This window comes from Ostrinia furnacalis, unplaced genomic scaffold, assembly GCF_004193835.3.
Source record: "Ostrinia furnacalis isolate ACB-3 unplaced genomic scaffold, ASM419383v2 OfSCF4827, whole genome shotgun sequence".
Taxonomy (NCBI): Eukaryota; Metazoa; Arthropoda; class Insecta; order Lepidoptera; family Crambidae; genus Ostrinia; species Ostrinia furnacalis.
Genome location: NW_021135066.1, coordinates 147,008 through 169,859, shown reverse-complemented (window position 1 = coordinate 169,859; position 22,852 = coordinate 147,008). Strand labels below are relative to the sequence as shown.

At 41.2% G+C, this 22,852-nt stretch overlaps 4 protein-coding genes across 4 annotated transcripts; 2 read left to right on the top strand and 2 right to left on the bottom strand.

Moving 5' to 3' along the window:
- Positions 1 to 163: 163 nt before the first annotated feature.
- LOC114360047 (DDB1- and CUL4-associated factor 5) lies at positions 164 to 14,099 on the bottom strand. Its single transcript, XM_028314602.1, has 14 exons — positions 13,816 to 14,099; positions 11,146 to 11,303; positions 10,786 to 10,945; positions 10,116 to 10,245; positions 9,366 to 9,649; positions 8,670 to 8,788; positions 8,098 to 8,223; positions 6,997 to 7,213; positions 6,533 to 6,638; positions 4,675 to 4,909; positions 3,939 to 4,038; positions 3,784 to 3,861; positions 3,406 to 3,701; positions 164 to 1,520 (listed from the first exon to the last, which is right to left on the bottom strand). The coding sequence occupies exons 1-14, from the start codon at positions 14,003 to 14,005 to the stop codon at positions 1,110 to 1,112; spliced, it is 2,610 nt and encodes an 869-aa protein (XP_028170403.1). The 5' UTR covers positions 14,006 to 14,099; the 3' UTR covers positions 164 to 1,109.
- Positions 14,100 to 14,243: 144 nt separating this feature from the next.
- Positions 14,244 to 15,530, top strand: LOC114360049 (RRP15-like protein). The gene is made up of 5 exons (XM_028314604.1): positions 14,244 to 14,262; positions 14,374 to 14,442; positions 14,523 to 14,932; positions 15,034 to 15,353; positions 15,428 to 15,530. The coding sequence occupies exons 2-5, from the start codon at positions 14,385 to 14,387 to the stop codon at positions 15,486 to 15,488; spliced, it is 849 nt and encodes a 282-aa protein (XP_028170405.1). The 5' UTR covers positions 14,244 to 14,262; positions 14,374 to 14,384; the 3' UTR covers positions 15,489 to 15,530.
- On the bottom strand, positions 15,510 to 17,312 carry LOC114360048 (RAB6A-GEF complex partner protein 2). The gene is made up of 6 exons (XM_028314603.1): positions 17,056 to 17,312; positions 16,747 to 16,952; positions 16,382 to 16,662; positions 16,132 to 16,284; positions 15,855 to 16,041; positions 15,510 to 15,780 (listed from the first exon to the last, which is right to left on the bottom strand). The coding sequence occupies exons 1-6, from the start codon at positions 17,175 to 17,177 to the stop codon at positions 15,572 to 15,574; spliced, it is 1,158 nt and encodes a 385-aa protein (XP_028170404.1). The 5' UTR covers positions 17,178 to 17,312; the 3' UTR covers positions 15,510 to 15,571.
- Positions 17,313 to 17,667: 355 nt separating this feature from the next.
- LOC114360059 (uncharacterized) lies at positions 17,668 to 21,595 on the top strand. Its single transcript, XM_028314614.1, has 8 exons — positions 17,668 to 17,865; positions 17,940 to 18,122; positions 18,206 to 18,436; positions 18,698 to 18,838; positions 19,125 to 19,245; positions 19,350 to 19,494; positions 19,589 to 19,645; positions 19,853 to 21,595. Exons 1-8 carry the CDS (start codon positions 17,752 to 17,754, stop codon positions 21,408 to 21,410), a joined length of 2,550 nt encoding a protein of 849 aa, XP_028170415.1. The 5' UTR covers positions 17,668 to 17,751; the 3' UTR covers positions 21,411 to 21,595.
- The last annotated feature ends 1,257 nt before the right edge of the window (positions 21,596 to 22,852 follow it).

The window sequence follows — 22,852 nt, the reverse complement described above, 5'->3', positions numbered from 1 at the left end:
AAAGGGAGAAAAAGCGTACCTATAAACAAGTCTCAAACAGAACTTGTTGTCATTGTTGATTTGTGCATAAATCAAATCATTTGTGCATATCTTGTTAAAGGTCGAAAAATAAAGTACCATAAAATTTTTCAAAATCAATGTATTTTACCAGTTATTAACATATCTGGGGAACATTGATGATCCTTATAACTAATTAAATTAATAATATAATAATAGATCACATATATTTTTATTTTTAATAATAAACTATACAAAAAGGAAGATGGCCTCTGATGTCACCACTACATAATACACATAACAATCTGAATAATAATTCATTGTTTTTTAAGCGAGTCTTTATCATAAAGGATTGTCTGTTTGTCCAGTATAGTGACATAGCATAAATAGTACAAAAGAGTGGCAAACATAGTGTCCCAATTCAATTTAAAGATCTAAATTACACCTGCAAGTAGTTACAAAGTTAATTTAACAATAGTAGAAGACGCTGTTAGCTGACAGAAGCTGTAGCTTGAGCGCCATGACAGTCCCGATGGTCTCCGGGACACGCGATTGTCCCGCTATTGAAAAAATTCAGCTGTCAACAGCTGGTTTAGGATCGCTCCACCCAACACCATGGTGGTTTAAAAACAGCATTCTTCTAATAGGTTACACCAGACCACACCCCCATCCAGACTCATCCAGCAATAGAGATCACCACATTCAATTAATGTGAAATAATTACCTATTGAAAGAATAGGTACAACATTTAAACATGAAAGAGTAATATTTTTAATAATTTGATTTGACTTCAAACCAGTGATGTCACAACTCTTATTTTTGTACACGCGTGTACATTTCCGAATATTTAATTCATAAAAACTGTATTTTTTTCATAAATTTTCTCCGCGCCACTAATAACGACGGTGTAAATAACGAACCGACTAGAGATAAATATTAAAGTTACATTTAACAGTCACACCAAAACTAACCCCAAACTAAGCAGAGCTTTGACTTCGGCCTTCGTTCATGTCGTCTAGACGCCTTGGAGGTCAATAAATGTAGACAGACGAAAGCTCGTCCACGCCGAGACCATCGGCATACAATGAACACAAGAAGTATCTACGGTCAGTTCAATTGGAGTCGGAGTCTATGGGGTTTATGTAGTTGCGGCGGGCCCATTTGACGCGTTGTCGGAGTTTTAGAAGTTGGTAGTCGGGGTCGTCTGAGGCGTCGTCGGTAGGATTAGTAGCGCGGGCGTTGGTAGGAGGCTCGCGGCTACTGTGACTCGGGGGTTCGCGGCTACAATGGCTTGGTGGCTCGCGGCTATGGTTCGGTGGCTCGCGGCTACAATGGCTCGGTGGCTCCCGGCTACCGTGGCTCGGTGGCTCCCGGCTCCCGGGGCCGCTGGGACCACTCTCGGTGCTGCAGCTGCTTTCTAGCTCGCTTTCGTTGGTCTCGTTCATAAGTCGCGCGACGGTGCGGTTGTGGCCCTTGGGGGAGAGCCGCTCCGCAACTGACGTTGACGCGCGATCGTTGGGTTCCTTGAAACAAGAATTGCGAATTAGATTATTTTTCCATATCTTTCATACACAGTGAAATAATATTGAGGTTTCAGAGATTAAAACTATGTGTGGGTCAATTTTAACGGATTATCCGTTGACAAAATTGCAGGAATCTATTGGCTCGGATTCTAAATGGATATTAGTAATCGAATCAGAAATGAGGAGATCCGCAGGAGAACCGTGACTGTCATAGCCCGCAAAATCGCTAAAAACAAGTGGCAGTAGGAGGGGCACATAGCTCGCAGATCTGATGGCCGCTGGGGCAGAAAAGTTCTCGAGTGACGACCACGAGCCAGAAGACGTAGTGTGGGCAGGCCCCCCACTAGGTGTACCGACGATCTGGTGAAGGTTGCGGAAGGTGCCTGGAATCTGGATGCGGGCTTTGTCCAGCAGTGGAAGTTATTCGGCAAAAACGAACGAACGATTAGGCGGCGGCGACTCGCTAGAATCCGACTGATGCAGCGATGGAGTCGCGCGAGCCATTGACCGGCGTCGGCACGATGCTCAGAAGCCATTCATTATAGTTACCTTCGGCGGCGGCGACTCGCTAGAATCCGACTGATGCAGCGATGGAGTCGCGCGATCCATTGACCGGCGTCGGCACGATGCTCAGAAGCCATTCATTATAGTTACCTTCGGCGGCGGCGACTCGCTAGAGTCCGACTGATGCAGCGGGCTCCTATTATTAAACCGCGTGTGCTTCCACGGACGCCTCGTTGGTCGCGGGCGCGGCTCAGGTGGCTCGGCGGTCGGCTCAGCGCGCAGTGAATCCGCGATGGAGTCGCGCGAGCCATTTACAGGCGTCGGCACGATGCTCAGAAGTCAATATAGTTACCTTCGGCGGCGGCGACTCGCTAGAATCCGACTGGTGCAGCGGGCTCCTGTTATTGAACCGCGTGTGCTTCCACGGACGCCTCGTTGGTCGCGGGCGGGGTTCAGTTTGCTCGGCAGTCGGCTCCGCGCGCAATGAATCCGCGATGGAGTCGCGCGAGCCATTGACCGGCGTCGGCACAATGCTCAGAAGTCATTCATTATAGTTACCTTCGGCGGCGGCGACTCGCTAGAATCAGACTGATGCAGCGGGCTCCTGTTATTAAACCGGATGTGCTTCCACGGGCGTCTCGTCGGTCGCGGGCGCGGCTCAGGTGGCTCGGCGGTCGGCTCAGCGCGCAGCGAGTCGGCGATGGAGTCGCGCGAGCCATTGACCGGCGTCGGCACGATGCTCAGAAGTCATTATACACTCGCGAGCAAAAGTATGGAATCACCCCATTAGTTTTGAGTAATCTTTGTAGCTAAACGACTATGAAGATAAAATTATAAATGGTACCAGTTTAAAGGTTACATTACAAACTTTAACTTGATACCATAGATGCATAGATAGTCATTGAGTTCTTCAGATCGTTGGGAACAAAACACAAGAGGGTGATTCCATACTTTTGCTCGTAAGTATAGTTAGGTACCTTCGGTGGCGGCGACTCGCTAGAATCCGACTGATGCAGCGGGCTCCTGTTATTGAAACGCGTGTGCTTCCACGGCCGTCTCGTCGGTCGCGGGCGCGGCTCAGGTGGCTCGGCGGTCGGCTCAGCGCGCAGTGAATTCGCGATGGAGTCGCGCGAGCCATTTACAGGCGTCGGCACGATGCTCAGATGTTATTATAGTTACCTTCGGTGGCGGCGACTCGCTAGAATCCGACTGGTGCAGCGGGCTCCTATTATTAAACCGCGTGTGCTTCCACGGGTGTCTCGTCGGTCGCGGGCGCGGCTCAGGTGGCTCGGCGGTCGGCTCTGCGCGCAGCGAGTCGGCGATGGAGTCGCGCGAGCCATTGACAGGCGTCGGCACAATGCTCAGAAGTCATTATAGTTACCTTCGGCGGTGGCGATTCGCTAGAGTCCGACTGGTGCAGCGGGCTCCTGTTGTTAAACCACGTGTGCTTCCACGGCCGTCTCGTCGGTCGCGGGCGCGGCTCAGTTGGCTCGGCAGTCGGCTCCGCGCGCAATGAATCCGCGATGGAGTCGCGCGAGCCATTGACCGGCGTCGGCACAATGCTCAGTAGCTCGGGAGCGCTCGGAGGCGACACGGGCCGACTACCGACAGATTGGTCGTCGTCGGAATCAACCTCAGCTATCCTGAACAAAGCTGAGGAGCTTTGACCTCTGTAACCTGCACAGATAAGTATGTTTTTAAATACGCGAGACACATTTTTAAGTATATTTTTCTTTATTGAAGATGTTTTTCGACTTACCTGTGCTCGTGCTAGGTAACAGTAAATCTTCGTTGTCGAAATTTGAAAAATTGTTGTTATCGCTACTGTCTTGTGCTCCTGTAACAAATAATATATTCTGTCAGTAAATAAACATGCTAAAAGAAATCTCTAAAAACTTTGTTGTTGACACATACCATTACTTCTCAGATTCATAACTTTCCTATAACTAGTGACTTTGCTTTTCCTCTTTGATGTCCTTGTGAGGTTTATCCGGCTACGAAGTGGTCGTAGAATCTGCAATATAAAATATGAAGTTCATTGACAAAGTAAATGAACCGCGTAACTATGAATTTATTGTCTTCAAAACCTAACTAAAGCTTGGTCCGTGAGCACGTAGAATCCCGTCCAATGACCCCAAGCTACCCATCCCTATCGCTCGCGCGTAATTATGTTGCTGTCGCGCTCGCACACTCACTGCGGGCGCCCGTCGCACAGTCGCGACAGCAACATAATTACGCGCGAGCGATAGGGATGGGTAGCTTGGGGTCATTGGACGGTATTCTACGTGCTCACGGACCAGGCTTTAGCTCTGAGCGCTGCCATCTATACTAACCACTGTAGCTACATACTGAAAGTTACGTTAGCTAGAACACTCGAAAACTCTCCTTGACGGCGGTCAGGGCAAAGATCTAACATTCCCATCCCTTGTTGTAAAATAACGGACCTATATAACGGGACTATTACCACCTCTCGTTCCCACCACTGCAACTCCTGTGTAGCCAGGATCTACAGATTAACCGCCACAAAAACCCAACCAATGAAGGTCAAGTTTGTCTCGGGGGAATGTTAAGTGGACTCGCATAACGGACCTATAGCAGGGGAGGATCTTTCAAAGGCATAAATAAATTCACAAAGTCAAAGGTCACTAACCCTGCCAGTGTTCCTGAACATAGCATGCGCCGGCTCATCGGAATCGGTCCGCTCGCTCGACGGGGCCGACACGCGGGCGTGGCGCGACGAGTGGTGGGCCCGCACGCGCGGCAGCGGGGCCCGGGGGGCGGGTCGGCGGGGCCCGCGGGGCCGGCGCACGGCGGGCCGCTTGCCCTTAGCACTGGCGACACCTTTGCCCGCTTTGCCGAGGGATGAGCGGGACTGTTTGCTTCGTCTGCAATGACACTCACATTTATAGGTGAGATTTTCCTCATTTGACTTTCTTTCTATAACACCCCGCGAACTACAGATTTTTAATCGACCGAACCTTTCAAACATGGAGCATTCAAGTATTACGTAACGCAATTCGGGGGGAGGGGGAGTCTCGTAAAACGTTACAATGCGTTACAGGGGCGGGAGGGGGGTCTTTCTTACAAGACGTTACGTAACATTGTTTCTTTTTTTTTAATAAAAATTTAGGGAATTAAAACTCCCAAATTGGCAACATTTGCTTGTTTACGTTTTACGGGGAAGCCTTCGATTGTATTATAGTCATTTTTCATTTATTTTATTCTCGCAAGTTGGCAAACCTTTAGGGTATAAATGGTCACTTGAGTGTAACGTAACGTTTAGAGAGGGGGAGGGGGGGTACAGAAAAACGTTACGGTCCGTTACAAGGGGGGGAGGGGGAGTCTAAAATCTTCAAAAATTGCGTTACGTAATACTTGAATGCTCCCCATGCTAACTGATTGACATATTCACTGATAGATGTTTCGTACTGATTTTATTAGACAGAACCCCCAAGGAAAACGCTAACGTGGTCGTCCCAAGCATACTTGGCGGCGCACTGTAGCAGACGAAGCGAAGAAGATCGGCAAGACTTGGAGCGAGATCAAACGCGAAGCTCAAGACCGAACGCGATGGAGGACTGTTGTGGACGCCCTCTGCCCCATCTAGGGGACATAAGACCTTAGGTAAGTCAAGTTATTAGCCAGCTCCGCCGACAAAAAGGCTGTAGTCTGCGGGGTGTCTATATGGCGTCAGGGGATTTGAATGATCCCTTGGAATAGGTTTTGGGAAAATTTAAGAAATTTATTACTTAAATGATGAGTTTTGGAAAACAATGATATGTAGTTGAATTTTCCTAGAAACTGCTACTCATGAGCTTCATTAAAGTGTAAAAAAACTTGGAACCTTTATGTGATTCTCTAAGAAACTGTATAAATACCAAATGGATTGTTAAGTACAAGTGCTTGTTAAAAACATCAAATAAAAAAACATGCATATACCTATATCTACAATATTGTCTTATTCTCGGAGTAAGGAACTACGTCCTTATGATACGAGGTACGACAACGAATTTTTGCAGTTCACCTCCCAATCCCAACACGTGCTCAAGTATATTGCGCCATTTTGCCTTCACAATCGACTACGTGTGAACTGAAAATGAAAATATTTTGACTTTCGGCCGGCTAGGGACCAAATCCGACAGGTGGGTAAACAAAAACAACTCTTATACATAAAAAATAAAGATTAGAATCGCATCTATCAGATTCAGTTGGGGCTTGCGGCAACTAAAAGTAGTTTAGTCACAGAAAAGTATGTTTGTTAGGCTTATTACACATTTGCGTCACGTTGCTAACGGCAATGTAAGCCAGCGTGAGAATTTGAAGCAAAATGAGAAGAATTTAGGGGCTTTTAATCCATCCTCTATGAGAAAAAAAAAACATACTCGTCAGGACTATGAAATCAAATGACAAAATGGCGCACGATACACGCTACAAAATTGCATGCGCGTCCGCTACACTTCTATGTCATCAGTCTGTTAGAGCCCTTAGGAAGTTTCTATGTGACCTACCTTGCAGATCCCCGTTTTTGCATCCGCGAGTTTTTGGAATACCGGGACGCAACCAGCCGCGCCAAACGATTCGGACATCTTTGACTGCGGTTTCCATTTGGATTCACTGAAGCAAAAACATAACGTCAAAAAATTTAATTATGGTCCTTCGAGCCGGATAATCTATAATAATAAAAAGCTAGCAAAAATTTATCGGTATCAGAAGTCCGTAGAGTGAAGCTTAAATCTATATCTATAAAAGCGAAAAGTCACTGACTCATCACGAAATCTCAGAAACTGCAAATGCTTGGAGTCTCAAATTTTGCATGAGGGTTCCTTTTAGAATGTAGGTGCTCACTTAGAACGGATTTGACGAAACTCCACCTTTAATGGGCTAAAACGGGCGGCCGCTAGTAATATAGTAGTGAGAAATGTGTTTGCGAAGCGACTCTTTTGTTGGAACTATTAGGTATTCTGTCACTGACCTCTCTTGGGCGGCAATGGCAGGAAGTCAACCACAATTTGCTCGCTATCGGACGAGTCGGAGCCGTTGTCATGCAGCGTGCCGGCCGAGCTGGAAGCGTCGAGGGAATCCGTTTCTTCGGCCAGGCATTCCAGCTCGCGTTGTACGAGCGAGTCGAAATACGCCATCATGCGAGGATCCTCGCTAGTGGACTGCTCCGCGTAGTTGTGCGATATGTACTGGAATGAAAGATGGATATTCAACCAAGGTCACTAGTTAGGTACTACATTACATTTTACTGTCACATTTCAAATACACCACCTATTGTTATCAGTAACGTAAGCATACAAAAGACATGCATCTCAAGGTTTTTAAGACGTCACTCACGTTTTATTGCACCGTTTGTCGTGACCCCAACATATTAGTTGAGTATAATAAATTAATCAAATCATTTAATGTACAGTCACGGAATGAAAAGGTTCGTCAGTTTTCAAATTGATTCCTTCAACGAATCGCGAGCACATATTACCTTTTGAAACTATGTTACAGAATAATCTCGAGTTAGAGAAAATAATCTTTAACTGTTCGTCAGTAAAGTTCAAAATTATTCAGATCAAAGTTGTTTGACGATTTAACTTGTCAAGAAGATTATTATGATTGATAAAATAAAACCTTCTTGTTGGTTCAACCTGCCATTATCTATTAAATAAAAAAAACTACATTTTGTAACATTGCACTGATGGGATAAAATAATAAAGCAAAAACTTATTCGTTACCAAACGTCATATTTATTTAAATGTTAGCAGCACTGTTTCTTGCACGGTTATGTTGGCAGGTTTGACTCTTACAGTACCTAGTGCAAGCGAAAACCGACACTAAGGTGACGAACCTTTTCATTCCGCGACTTTACTTAGGCCCAGGGCACTTGTATATGTACAAGCTTATCCTAAATATAGCTTGCCCTACCACCACTTCGGGACAACATAAATGGACTGGCGCTGAGAAGAATCACATCATCTAACTGACTCAGATACTGTATACTGTATTAACATGACATTTTGTTTTGCAAATAAAATTATTCGATTTGGTTTCCTATTGGTAGATATCTGGTTTGTAAGCTCACCTGTCCGCTGTGGTGCACCAGCGAGACGTAGTCCTCGTGGCTGTAGATCTCTCGTGGGTTGTCTGAGCCCTGCGCCTCTTCCAAGAGCGAGCCGCGCATCTTAGGATACTCCAGGGCAGACCACACCTGTAGGTATAAAATATAAGTTATACCTAGTTCATCAACGGGACTAATCCCACCTCTCGTTCCCACCACTGCAACTCCTGATCTACAGCTTGACCGCTCATAAAAACCCTCAAGGCCCAGTTTGTCAACTGTCATTGGATCAACAAAGTATGGTCAGTCAGAAAATCGTAGGAGTTGTCTGGTCTCAAACAGTCGATTCTTAATTTCGAACTCCTACTATCACACAGCGAATGACAGGTAGCATAACAAACAACGGTAATAATGTTCAAGAGTCAATTATAGTCTAATCCTGAACGTTAGTATAATCTCCTGCTTTATCTCTATATTTAATGCTTGCAAAATGCTATAGTTTATCGCTATAATATCTTAAACCTTTTGTTGCAAATTTTAAATTTGACAGGAAAAATTACTAAATAAAAGTTTGCCTCATTTCTTTAATTGTGTACCTTAATAATTTTCTCGACCCCAGACGAAGCGATGAGGCAGTACTGCTGGTTGTACCGCACCTGGTTGACTATGGACCGGTGGCCGTAGAGCACTACGTGCGGTTGCTGCACCGTCATTTCTGCAAACGGGAATATCCTGGGTGAATAAGTAGAACGCATATTCATACATGGGTAATGACGACCGCCTGGTGACTGAAGTATTTTTTTTGCCAATAATGTCTGACAATAGCAGGCACTAAGATCTAAGGAGGAGCAAATCAGAGGGGCGCCATTGTAAAGGGAGCGTTTTGTGAAATACAATTGTTGTTGAACAAAGCGCACGTTGTTTTATAGATGACTAGCGGCCGCCCGCGACTTCGTACGCGTGGATCCTGTTTTATCCCCTTTTCCCGAATTTTCTTTGCTATAAACCTCACGGAGCCCGAGACCTTTCCAACGAATGCAAAACCGTGGAAATCGGTTCGTGCGTTCTGGAGTTATAGCATCAGGGAGGAAAACCCGACTTATTTTTATATAGTAGATTAATTTGATTTGAAACGCCTAATTGGTTTTTAAACACATCTTATTAAACAGGCTCACACATGAAACTTTTTTTAGTTTTGCCCCAGTTCTAAACATTTTAGGCTGGATAATGGAGCTGTAAAAGTCAACATAAATAAAAAGCTACTTCATTCGGTAAAAACACATGAAACTCACCCTCCCCTCCACCGTCTGGTATCTTCCACATATACAGGTTGAAATCATCGGACCCAGACATCACATACTGGTCTCCTTCCCCCGCGAAGCAGCAGCTCTTCATAGTACACGAATTGTAGTAGTCCTGGTGGTAGAACTCTGCTACAGGCTCCGGGGAATGTACTGCGTATAGGACGGGGGGTAAGCGCCTTCGGAGCGCTAGTACGTGAGTGCCGGCAGAATTGAAACGCACGCTCATACTGTTCTGGCAGGTGCCGCGGCGGCCTGCGTATCGGACGACGGGGCTGGAAAGAGTTTGGTAAATAGAGCAAAATAATATCTTTAGCTTTACTGCCTTATTGTACAAAAAAAATTGAAAGAACATTTATTTTGGACACCACAAGGTACGGATAGCAATAAGTGTGCAAGCGCGAGACATTCGGCTGAAACTTTTAAAATGTTGCAGCTCATTCAAAGCCTAACAAGTAGTGATCAAGTTTCTTGCACTGCTTCTTCTTAGCACTGGTTCATTTAATGTGCTAAAGCTGTGGTAGAATTGATACTGGGAAGAACCACTTTTATAACAGCCTAGCCAAGCCAAGCCAAGCCAAAACTTCTATCATATCTACAGGCCTGGGAAGCGCGCTGAGGTAGGCTTTTATTGCGCTATTTTATCGATTTTCCGCTATGAGCTTTCACAATTGTCGTCTAAAATCGTCGATAAGATTTTATCACGGCACGCATTTTAGCCCGGCTGATCAAAAAACTTACTGCTGAGGCCGGCGCAGGTCCCAGAGAGCCACGCCGTCGCGAGCGTTGGCCGACACCAATACGCCCATCTGCTGTGGGTGGAACATCACGCCGTGGAATGGTTTCCTGCTGCGCGACAGCACTAATGACTCTGTGGAAGTTTGTGTTGGTCATCATCTTATAGAGGATTAGTCCATAGCTGCCCTAGGATAGAAAGGTCTACTCTCCACGAAAGGGTTTCAACGAAAAAATTATCGGCCTCTACATAGAAGGACTCTAGGATATAGGATTATAGAACACCAATGCTACCAGGTTCCCGCAAACTAAGCCCTACTGTCCATGGAAGTCTATCAATAAACATACATAAACAATACATAAGATGATGGACTATGAAACTTGCATACAATAGGCCAAACATAATTCATTAGGTAGTAATAATTTGAGTTGGTTTACAAATATACTTTTTTTTTCATTCAAATCATATTATGTGTTTCACCTTCAAAACTACATCCAACCAACATTTAAAATTTTAATCACTTTTGACCTCTGCTTGTTTACGAGTTAGATAGACTGAAGTGTTCTTGGCAGTTTTCCAATACATTAGATGAAGGTTTGTATAATTACTGTATCAATAACTTATTTTGTAAAATTAACATAAAAATGAGAACAAACCAATATTACAATCACTCACGATATAAAGATATTCGAGTGTCGAAAATTAACAATCTTCCATCGTTGCCAGCTGTGGCAACAACGCGGTCATCGGATGGTGAAATGCTGAGGCTGCACACTGCTCGTTGATGCTGTAGCACCTCCAACGGACACTTGCTTTCTAAATCGTGGACTATTACCTGATGAGCAAGAAACATGCACATTTACATTTTGTTTAGCAGGAAAGTATGACAACTTTTCAACAAAATTTTAAGTATTATTAAATGCAATTGCATATTTTACTTCCTTGACTCTTAAATGGACAAAGCAAGTTCAATTTTTTGTCGTTTTTGGGCTTTCAGACAAGGGAATAAAATAAAAACTGCCTTATTGAACTTACAACGTCATCATTGCCCCCTGAATAAATCTTCTGGTTGTCACTGGTGATGTCAAGGCAGAATATGTTGGACTGGTGGCCAGCTTTCATTGCCTCAGGCTTGCCATGGTCAAGTAGGGCTTGACCAAACTTCCATAGCATCACCCTGCGGTCATCTCCACCTAATAGAAGTACAAAATACAAGATACTTACATCAACAATGTTTACTAGTTACTACTGAACACATAATACTAATAATACAAGTGATTGATTGAGGCCTCCCACTAGGTGGACCGACGATCTGGTGAAGGTCGCGGGAGGTGCCTGGAAGCGAGCGGCGCAGGATCGGTCTTCGTGAAAATCCTTGGGGGGAGGTCTTTGTCCAGCAGTGGACATCTTTCGGCTGAAACGAACGAAGTGATTGATAATACAAGTTACTTTTAAAGTAGAAACTGGTTAAATCCTGAGATTATGAGCTAAAGTAAATCAACAATTTATTTCTTTATATAAAAAACCAACAGCATAAAATGCAGAAAGTTTTTTCTAATGAGATGGTCTCATAGATTGACCAACAGGTTTTTCTAATTACTTAAAAGGACAAGTATTATTGCGATCATGTAATTCAGACATATCTTCTGAATAACTTATTCACCTAATGGTGGCCATACACGTTAGGGTTTGCATGATGGTTACGACCGTACATGCTTAACCAACAGGTATAACCGAGTTATCTATAGCACATACACGTTAGGGTTTGCATATACAATCTAAAGGACAATGGGCAAAATGGTACCCGGCTCCAATAGATATGTGTCTAGTATCGTTTGAAAGGTCTTACCAAGATGAACTACTTTTACTATGACCACCAGCCTCAGATCTGGTTGTGTACGAAGATATACATACTTTTTTGCAGAATGGTACCCGACTCCAATAGATATGTGTCTAGTGTCATTTGAAAGGTCTTACCAAGACGAACAACATTTACTATGGCCACCAGCCTCAGATCTGGTTGCGTTCGAAGATAAAGATACTTTTTGTGTAACCTAAGTATCATACAGTATGAAGGGGGACGCGCTCAGGGCAGGGCACCGACGAGATGGTCGGACGCGGTGAGGAAGACGGTGGGCGGGAGTTTGCATCGTGCGGTCCACACAGCTTATGACCGCAGTCTGTGGAGGAACACTATCTGTGGTCGCGATCCTCATCAGTGAGGGAACGAGGAAGAAGAAGAATAACTATCATACGTGTCCATCGTATGGTACTTAGGTTATGCGAGGCAGGAAGGGTTTACTGCTCTAGCATCCTTCCTTAACTCTATAATTATTGATGGGGATAATTGTGAAATAAATATTTTTATTTAAAGAAATACTACCCCCTTATTAATAAAAAGTTACACCTAGGAAGAACCTTGGATTAAAATGACATTTCCATACCAAATGACAATTTAAGCCAGAATTCAACTAGGGTGTAACTTTTATTAATAAAGGGGTTAAAGTTTTATTACTTCTTACGGATTTTATTATGAGTTGCTAAAGCGAATAAACCCACTCGCTTTAGACCCAATAAGTCCACCCACAAGATGGACCGACGACCTCATAAAGGTAGCGGGAAGGCGCTGGATGCAGGCCGCCACCAACCGGCCATTGTGGAAATCATTGGGGGAGGCCTATGTTCAAATGGACGTCCTATGGCTAAAATGATCATGATGATGATGATGAAAGCGAATAAAGGGATAATAGCTTGGGTAGTTTATCGTAGATATAATCCTTTCCTTTTCAATGCTTCTTTTAGTTATATTAATAGATTGTATTCATAATACATACTCGTATACATGGATGATTGTGTTATACTTTCATTATAATACTTAGTGGAATTACTGCTTTCAAAACGTGAATTAGAACTGGCCCCATAGCAGACATTTTCCTACATCTAAAGGCCTTTTAAAATATATATTGGTTATGGCTATTGGAGCGGGTACCACTTTCCATACATTTGTGCCCATCATCCTTTATTTAACTCAAAGGTGACTGGCTGACTGACATAGTGATCTATCAACGCACAGCTCAAACCTAGCAGTAAAATTAAGATTTCTTGCAACAGGGAGAACATATGAGTGTCTTAAATATTCACCACCATTCACTGTCACAGACTATAGGAGACTGAGAGGAAACTGTGCATGCAAGCATGAGCGGGCGCACACACGCTCGGTTATGCATGTGCGCAAACATAACCGAGCGGCAAAAATATCTTTTTTGATATTCGTTAGGTTGCATGTACACGCACCAATAACTGTACAGTTTTATAACATACACGCTAGGGTTTGCATGTCGGTTAAGCATGTACGGTCAAAACCATCATGCAAACCCTAACGTGTATGGCCACCATAAGGGGTCTAGTGGAGAAGATGATTAAATTTATTTAAACTTCATAAGCAATCTTTCTTCCTATTTAAATAATAGGTAGTATAATAATTCCAATCAGTAAAATAACCGATAATAAAGACAAATGTTACTGTTGCTGAGTGTCTGTGAGTTAATTAATTTAGTTGTTATTTATTTTTGGTGCACAGTAAACTGATAGTTGATAGGGACAACAACCAGAGAAACCTGAATGTGGTACAAGGACTATTTAAATACATAACACAAATCAATTCAAAAAGTAAGCAGCAATACGGAATAAATAAAAATAAATTACCTGATACGAGTAATTCGCCATTGCTCGAAAACTCAATAGCATTTACACATCCAAAATGACACACCAAGTCCCGGCGATATAGGTTTTTAGCAGCATCGAGACGCTTTTTATATAAATGCGACTTAAAGTCTGGTAAAAAGCCATACTCTCTTTTGATAAGATATGGTAAAGGGCTAGCGATATTCGCCATATTTAGAACAAAATCACCATTTTCTTTCTCACTGACACGACTGAAACAAAACTTTCGTTTGTCGTCGTTCAGTCAGCTGTATATTTTTATTTTTAAAACATGCGTTCCAATCTTCACAATAATGCAAACGTCAAAATTCAAATTCGCTGTATTTTCTTTTAGGCCAAGATGTGTGTACACTGCTTAAAATATGACAGACGGTAAAATAATTCAAAACATTGACTGACTGACAGTTGACACACATTGACAGCAACAAAGTAAGCAAGCAAAAAAGCAACACATGATTTTGGTTTAGATGTTCTTTTAATATTATTAGTTTTTCATTGATCGTTTATGACATACGTTAATTAGTATACCTTTAATTGCAGTTAATATAACTATGGTTGTTGCTGAACTTGTCAGGGAAACCATGAAGAAACCTTCTGTAAAAGTAACTGGTAAGGTTATATTCATATTTTAAGATTATCGATTATTTCACAACCAAACGAGCATTGAAAGATTCATATTTGTATTCTAGTGTCATCAGATTCTTCAAGTGCTGAGGAATCGGAAGACTCGGAACAAGAAGTCGAACCTACTGATAATGTTGAGATGAATGATGTTGATGGAAATGACGATGATGAAGCAGATGCTGATGTCGAGAGCAGTGGTGAAGGCGAGGACAGTTCCGACTCCGAAGGTGATGACGCTGCAGTAACAAATGAAGGCTGGGCGGATTCTCTTGCAAAGATCCTGGGATCCAGTAAACCCAAGAACAAGAAGACATTAGTATTGTCTAGGGCAAAGAAACATTCAGAGATAGTAAAAAAAGAGACAAATGAAAAACCTGCATTTGAAGTCATTGGTGAGACTGGTGAAGTCAAAAAGGAAGTGAAAAAAGAAGCTGTAGACGAAGAAGATTCCACAGAACCCCCTGTCAAGAAAGTGGTAAGCATTAGTATAATAATTTACTTTAATCTGTTGTGTGTTATAACATCTGGGGTTATAACTTGGTGAATATGTCTTTAACTTTAATTCAACTGTTTCAGAAACATGAAAAACCATCAATACGAGTAAAACCAAACATACTAGAAAAAGATAGAGAGAGGTTACTGTCTAAAATAGCTACAAAAGGTGTGGTACAGTTATTCAATGCAGTCAGAAATCAACAGAAGTCTTTAGACACCCAATTGGACAGAAATGATTTATCTGAACACAAAAAAGAGAAAATATTAAAGAAGTTTGATAAGAGAGCATTTTTAGATACTCTAATGGGTCAAACCAAGTCAGTTATTGTGGACAAAGAAACAAAACCACCCAAAGATGAAGTAAAGGCAGAAGATGAGAAACCTAGGTGGAATGCTCTGAGGTAAATATTACAATATTGGTAAGATGAATAAATTGATTTAAAATCATTTGCTTCATATTGTTGTTTATTTCCAGGGATGACTTCATGATGGGTGCCAAAATGAAAGATTGGGATAAAGAGTCTGTTGATGAATAAAACTGTTTATGTTGTAAGAATTTTAATAAACTAAGTACATTATTTACAGCTTTTATTATCATTACTATTAAGAAATAAGTAGATTATTTAATTAACATAGTGTAAGCATCATTTCCAACAGAATGTTGAGTGATTTGTTTAGGGAGAGTTGAATATATTTTGACAGGGAGATTCCATACCATTGTTTCAATGGGCACCTTCAGTGGTGCATTCCAATCTATTTCTTCTGGATTTGGCAAAAGCTTTTCATTTGTGGTCACAAATTCAAAGTGAAGACGCCATTTTAAAGACACTGAAAATAATAAATTTTATTATCAGCTAATTTATTTTAGCAAATAGTGACAACTTATTATGCAAATAAATTACCTTCATCAACTTCAAATGCTGGTGTAATGTGTAAAGGGATTGGCAATATAAGCTGTGAATGTGTAAGTCCCAAAGTAACTTCATGGTATCTTGCTACTGTCATTGATCTGCTGCTGGTGTCTTTGCTGGCATTTTTTGATGGAGACTTTGACTTTATAGTTTCTTCTGGTTGTAGGGATACAGAGACCTTAAAAAAAACAAATGAACAAGTTATTAGAAACAGTAAATAAAGCATAATTATTTCTGATCACTTATGTTTTGGTCTTATGTAAATTACCTGCATACAAGTAACTGATCCTACAGAGAAGTCGAAAGTACCAACAATATCTTCCCCCAATTTGTATGCAGATTTAAAGAGACAAAATCTTCCAACTTTTCCTCTTGTGTTTGTAATCATGTATGAGTTTGGACTCCTTCTTGCTGTAAGATTCTGGAAGTTAAAGTAATAAAATCTCATAAATGCTAATTAAAACAAATGTGGTAATTTATCCTGGCTGCCAAAGCAAATGGATACCATGAAGCAATACCTGTAAAACTTGCAAAGCCATTGTCAATGGTGTTTCAACTTTTCTCTCTTCTGAAAATGGATTTGTTGGTTGCAGCTCTTCTGTGGTTTCATTACCACATAGAGCTGCCAAGTCCTGCATGTTCATGATTGGGCTTATAGGCAGGACACGGAATGGTATTCGGACCATTTTGATGTGTGAGCCTACTTTTTGAGTTGCTATCGTGACTTTGTAAGAGTACTTTACTGAAGTCCCTCGGTAAGACGGTGCTGCTTCAATTGGAAGTGATTCTCTGTACCAAACTGCAGAAAGAAATAGATTCATATTTTAAGTCATTAAAACTAAAATGTTATTAACTCTATCATTAAACCAAATATTAGTCTTACATGTTTTACTCTCTCCAAGGGGTATTGTTAAGTCACAGAATAATATTTTTGGCTTAGTATGGAATATAACATCTCCAATATCACATGATGTTACTTCTAAAGAAGTTGTTTTGCCTAATATAGGTGTTTTTTCTCCAGTGTTTCCTGACGTTGAGTAGAAGCAGTGTATTTGTGCAGATGCCCATGCTAAGTTTTCAAGAATATCACTGGAACAACAAAATGTTAATAGGAAACTTCATCAAAGTTACTCAAGTTTCACGGGATAAAAAAGAAGCTGTGTTGTCATTAGTGTAAAATTGTATACTTTACCTGTGGCTTTGTGAATTCCTATGCTCTGGTTGAGTTGTGTGGCAGAATGTAATGCAACATTCCAGAGCTTCACCAGCCAAATACACTGTGCCAGTCGTTAATTTCGCCGAGAGCTCTATCATGATTAATTACTTAGCAAACTATAACACCAAATTAACTTTTCAGTAACCTATATTATTATGAGATTATGTTTATTAAATCAATATAATAAATAAATTAAAACTAAATTCACATTTTCGCAAAGTAGTATGACTACAAATTATACCTGTCAATGTCAAATGTCATAACATGTGTCAACATCATCATCATCATGCGTTCCGTTAACGAAATTCGCACGTTTACTGTGTACACCAACCTTTATAATTGACGTGAAAGCTATGAATCGGTAAAATAAACGTTAAGGAAGACGCTTCATTTCACGAAAAGGCGCAATTAAATATTTCTATAATTTATTAAAACTGATATTGTACGGCCATTAATTATAATAATTATTCAGTTAAATTGTTTGTAACATAATTGTGATTTTGTGGTTCTTAATTTTTCATGCTGATTTTGTATAAAATCTTTGAAATAATTATTGCCAAGTAATGATAAGATGAGCGTTATCTCGTGCAAAGGAACGTTTTCTAACGAACTATGTCGGGTTTGAAAAGCGGAATCAAAATTTTGTTCTATTTTATTTAAAAACAGTGGAAAATGTTGATATCCGACGGCATAAATCACGTTAAATTACAATCTATTATAGTGGGAGAACTAAAGAAAGCTGGATTAAAGCATCGTCTAAAGAAAATTATACTAAAAAGTGTCAAGGTATGTAGAACGATTTTGCCAACTTCTATGATTTCTTCTCTTTTGTATTTACTATTTTATTGTTTCCTTACCAGGATCACAAGACAGTATTTGGAGCTCCACTAGTAAAAGTTCCATCATGCAGTGTTATTTGCTGTGGGAGTACTTTGAGTGTTCCGATGGTAGTCACCGAGATGTCGACGGTGCTCCGAGCTAATGCCCACATCGAGGGTTTATTTAGAAAAGCTGGCTCGCAAAACCGCCAAAAAGATATCAAGGTATTTAATAAATAATAATTCTAAAATGATTTCTATGGTCTCTATAGTCATAGTTGTTAATAAATCTCGTAATATTTCTCCAGCGGTTACTTGATGCCGGCGGCTGCGTATCCGACGGTCACCACCCCATAGATGTGGCAAGTGTCTTGAAGCTGTACCTGAGATGTTTGCCAGAGCCTCTAATCAGTGCGGAGGTTCAAGATTTGCTTCTAAGATGCCGGCTATCCGCAGGGGACGATGCCCTCAGGCCTATTCTCCACACTTTGCTCCTTCTACCAGTACTACATGTCCATCTTCTACATTACATTATGGAGGTAAGTAATTTTATTTCTCATTGGTTTTAGACTTAGAGAGAATAAAAGAAAATGCATTGCTAGCTATACTATTATAGAGTAGACCAGGTAGAGCTATCCTGTATGTAGCAGTTACAGTAACCTACACCATTATTAATGCAATTTAGCCAATTTATTAGTATTTTAGACCATTTTCAGGGCATTTGTAGATGTTCCAAATATAGCTTGCCCTACCATTTACATTGTTATACCAGGGAAGTTTCTTCATTTCATTGATTTCAGTTGCTGAACTTCATTGCATCTAGACACAAAGATAACCTGATGGACTCGTCCAACCTGGCCATAGTCCTGGCTCCCAGCATCATGCCGCTGCCGGCCGCAGCATCTGCCCAACGACTGGAACACCATGTTGCACTTGTTAAGGTTTGCCGTGTATTTCACTTTATCATTGTTTAGGACATCCTGTAGCAAGTGATTGTTTTTCTTGTGGCATATCATTGATTTTGTAATTTTTAACCTTACAAACCAGTAGGTTCAAAATATTGCGACTATGATGTACTATGTAAATTCAAACTAGACGAAAAACTGTTTATAGTCAAACTGGTTCTATGATTTTTAGTCTCATATTGTATGGCTATGAAAACCAAATTAGATAATAATATGTGCATCTACTTACTACTGTTATTATTATATTGAATGTATTTTCCAGATATTCATCGAAAACTCGCAACATATTGGCTTACTAACAGAGGATCTCATGACACAACTAGACGACGATTCTGATGTGTATCTTGCAAGGAGAAAAAAAAGACGAAGTGGCTCTCTCAATCGTAAGTAGCTTCTTAAACAACATACCTGACATAACATAATATATTCTGTACTGTCAGTATAAAACTAACCAATAGTATAAAATAATAATTATGGCAATTTTTAGGTGTATTGAGTGGCCTTCGCAAAATGGTGTCAGGCAGTGTGAACACACCTGCAACAGTCCGTGAGACTGCCAAAACTCCCGTTCTGAGCAAATCCGCTGCCAAACGAAAGTTTGATAGTTATGAAGGACTTTCTACGAAAGCAAAGTAAGTGTTTGTTTAATGATTTTGAATTTTTTACCTGTGTAAAATATTTTATAATAATTTTCGTTTTAAAATTTGACTAATATTAACTTTACAGGAAAGAAATAACCCAAGGTTTGCCTCAGAAAGAACTGTCCTTCACACCTATGAAAATGTAAGTAAAAAATTACGAACTTACACTTTGCAGTATAGTATTAGAGACTTGATAATCAGAGCAAAAATAAGTTTGTACTAAACTTGATCACACACTATTATGTATTTCGATAGAGATTTTATCAGTGCGCGACTCGCCTGTTTGTCGGTTTTTGATGTCTCTTTGCAATACTCATAAACTATAGCAGTGTAATATTATTTATTTCAGGGGTATGGAACGCAAAAGACTACGACTTAGCTTAATGGACGCCAGAAGTACTCCTATCATCAATTCAGATTTCAGCTCTCATAAAAACTCAGAAACCAGTGTTAGCAGTGAAGACTTGCTGACTTCATCTGAACATCTATTTAGTAATCATGACACAATAGATTTATCACCAGACATGAAACAGACAGACAAAGATTACGTTAGGATATCCAAACAAGAATACGAGGAAATCAAAAGCAGAGTTTCAGCTATAGAAAATAGGCTATCTAGAGAATTCACCGACGTAATACCGAGAGTCCAACCACTGCAACAAGTGCAAAATGTTTACGAGCAAACCCTTGAAGAAGTCGCGATGCTGAACTGTGCAGGTTCTGATCATTTAGCGCGACGTCTAAGCAAAGAACTGAAGATTAGACCTAATGAAGAAGCGAAAATAATTCGATCTCCGAGTGCTAGGAAAATTGGTTCCATACGGCGGCGATCTAAAGAAAATATAACAAAAATCGTCAGGCATAAATCATGGAATGCATCCTCACATTCCCAAGCTAGTCAAAATGGAGATAGATTTTACCCCTACGTAGGTTTGTCTCGTCGCAGCAGAACCAGCACTGCAAAGCCTGATTTAGCTGTGCCTACTTCTACACCAAACAATTGGGATGAATCATTATCTGAAAACTCACTCAACAATTCAAATTCCAACAAGAAGTATCAATTACGAAAAAGAGTTAGTCTCGCATCCAATTATAATTTAGATAAAACCATTGGGAAGCACCAACCTCGAAGGTCTTTGAATTTAACAGCTGAAAACAGTTGGGACAATTCTGAAAGTTCAATGAATAACACTATGAATTCGAGTATGAAATCGATAAAATCGGATATCATGAGACATTACCAAAACGTTGTTAACAGAAGTAAGTTGAACAAGCAAAGTCCGCAACAGCAAAAATGGCGCAGTGCCGCTGCATTCTTCATGGATAAAACGGGAGAAGTGGAAAGTACTAGTCAGACTGGACGACCGTCAGTGAACAAACTGCGTCGCCAGAATGCCGGGGCTGTACTCGCGAAAGCCAAGCTTTTCGAGTCCAGTTCGGACAAGTCTTCAGAGAGGAATGAGAAAACAGCTCATACAGGGTTTGCTAGAAAACCTAGAAACAGTCAGCCAGTTAAACCAACAAAACTTGTAGCTCATGTTAAACCCAAAGTACAGACTACCTGTCATGATGTAGCACCTAGTATCCCAGCGAGGCTGCAGAGAGTGGTAGACGTAGCGCCGAGTGTGCCAGCACGTCCACATAGACAGCTCAATCTTCACACTAAAGAAGACGTCGAAGCATGGCGGTTGAATAGGAAAACCACGCCTATAAAGAAAATCACTTCACCTCCAAGTTCTCAGGTCAAGACACCTCAACAAACGCCAGCTCTGAGAAAACCTCTATGCACTCCCAGGAATATACGAACTCCAGCTGCGATCAACGACTCTCGAAAAATAAATACACCCATGAAAGCTGTGCACATTTCTCCCAGAAGACGGTCTCCGCGGCAAAAACGTTTTCTATAGCAAAGGAAAAAGACTTCTGTTATTTTATATCAGTTTAATTTAATTAATATAATATTAGATCAGCGAATATTAGATTTAAGTAAGTGTGATTAAAGAAATCAGTGGCCATGTGTAAATAGTATTATTATTCTAAATGTAAATCATACATAAGTAATCCGATTGAATTTTAATTAAACAAGTTTACAATTAAGAAACAGTTTTTGGTATTACCTGTTGAAAATTCTTTATTCCGATCTGTCCCCTTGGAGTTTGCCAATCGGGTGGTGGTTATAGTCTGGTCCGTGAGCACGTAGAATTTTGTCCAATGAGCCCAAGCTACCCATATCCTTATCGCTCGCGCGTAATTATGTTGCTATCGCGCTCGCACACTCACTGCGGGTGCCAGTCGCGACAGCAATATGATTATGCGCGAGCGAAAGGATGGGTAGCTAGGGGTCATTGGACAAAATTCTACGTGCTCACGGACCGGGCTTTAGTACCTACTAAATTGGTGGCGTTTATTTCCATCTGCCACCTTTGAGATTTCCACCGGGGTGGTGGTTAGCACTAAATAGATGGCGTTTATATTCCCATCAGCCCCCTTTGAGCTTGCCACCGGGGTGGTGTTTGGCACTAAATATAGGTGATATATTACCATCTGCCCCCTTCAAGTTTGCCACTAAATAGGTGTGACGTTTACATTCCCAACTGCCCCTTCGAACTTGCCACGCACACACACGCATTCTTCACAGTTGCTCCCACTGGAGGCAAGGGACTATTCCTATTCCTTTATTACGTAAGACGAAGGGGGGAGGGGGTCGACCATCTCACGTAAGAACGTAAGATTACAAAAATGCACAAGTGCAGGCGAAAACGATTTCCATTAATATGACAACGGACCCACTACTAGATAATATACTCTATGCCCACTACCACCTGCACTGCTGCGCTTCCCGGGAATTTCCTGCTTGTGTACTAGTCGTCAAACGTATACCTATTCATTTGGTTCCTTTTGAGATTTCTTACGTAATAAATATTAAACAGGGGGGAGGGGGTCGGCCTATTCTTTCTTATGTTAATTAATTGAACGTATTCCACCTTCGCCAGCATATTATTATTATAAATGCGAAAGTAACTCTGTCTGTCTTGCTTTCACGCCTAAATTACTGAACCGATTTTGATGAAGTTTGGCATAGAGATTTGAGTCCCAGGAAAGGACATAGGATAGTTTCCCGGTTGTTGAAACAGGGACGCGCGCGATAAAGTTTTTCTGTGACAGACATTATTATTATGTTAAGTTACGTTACATGTTATTCCCACGCTTTCCGAGGTGGTGATTGGAAGTATTGGAATTAAATAGGCGATATCAGAAATCTAAATATACATTGAGGAGTTTTGTCGCATAGATAGTGAAAAATATGTATAAAAAGTGTTTGTATGTAATCTAAGGTTTATAAGTGGGA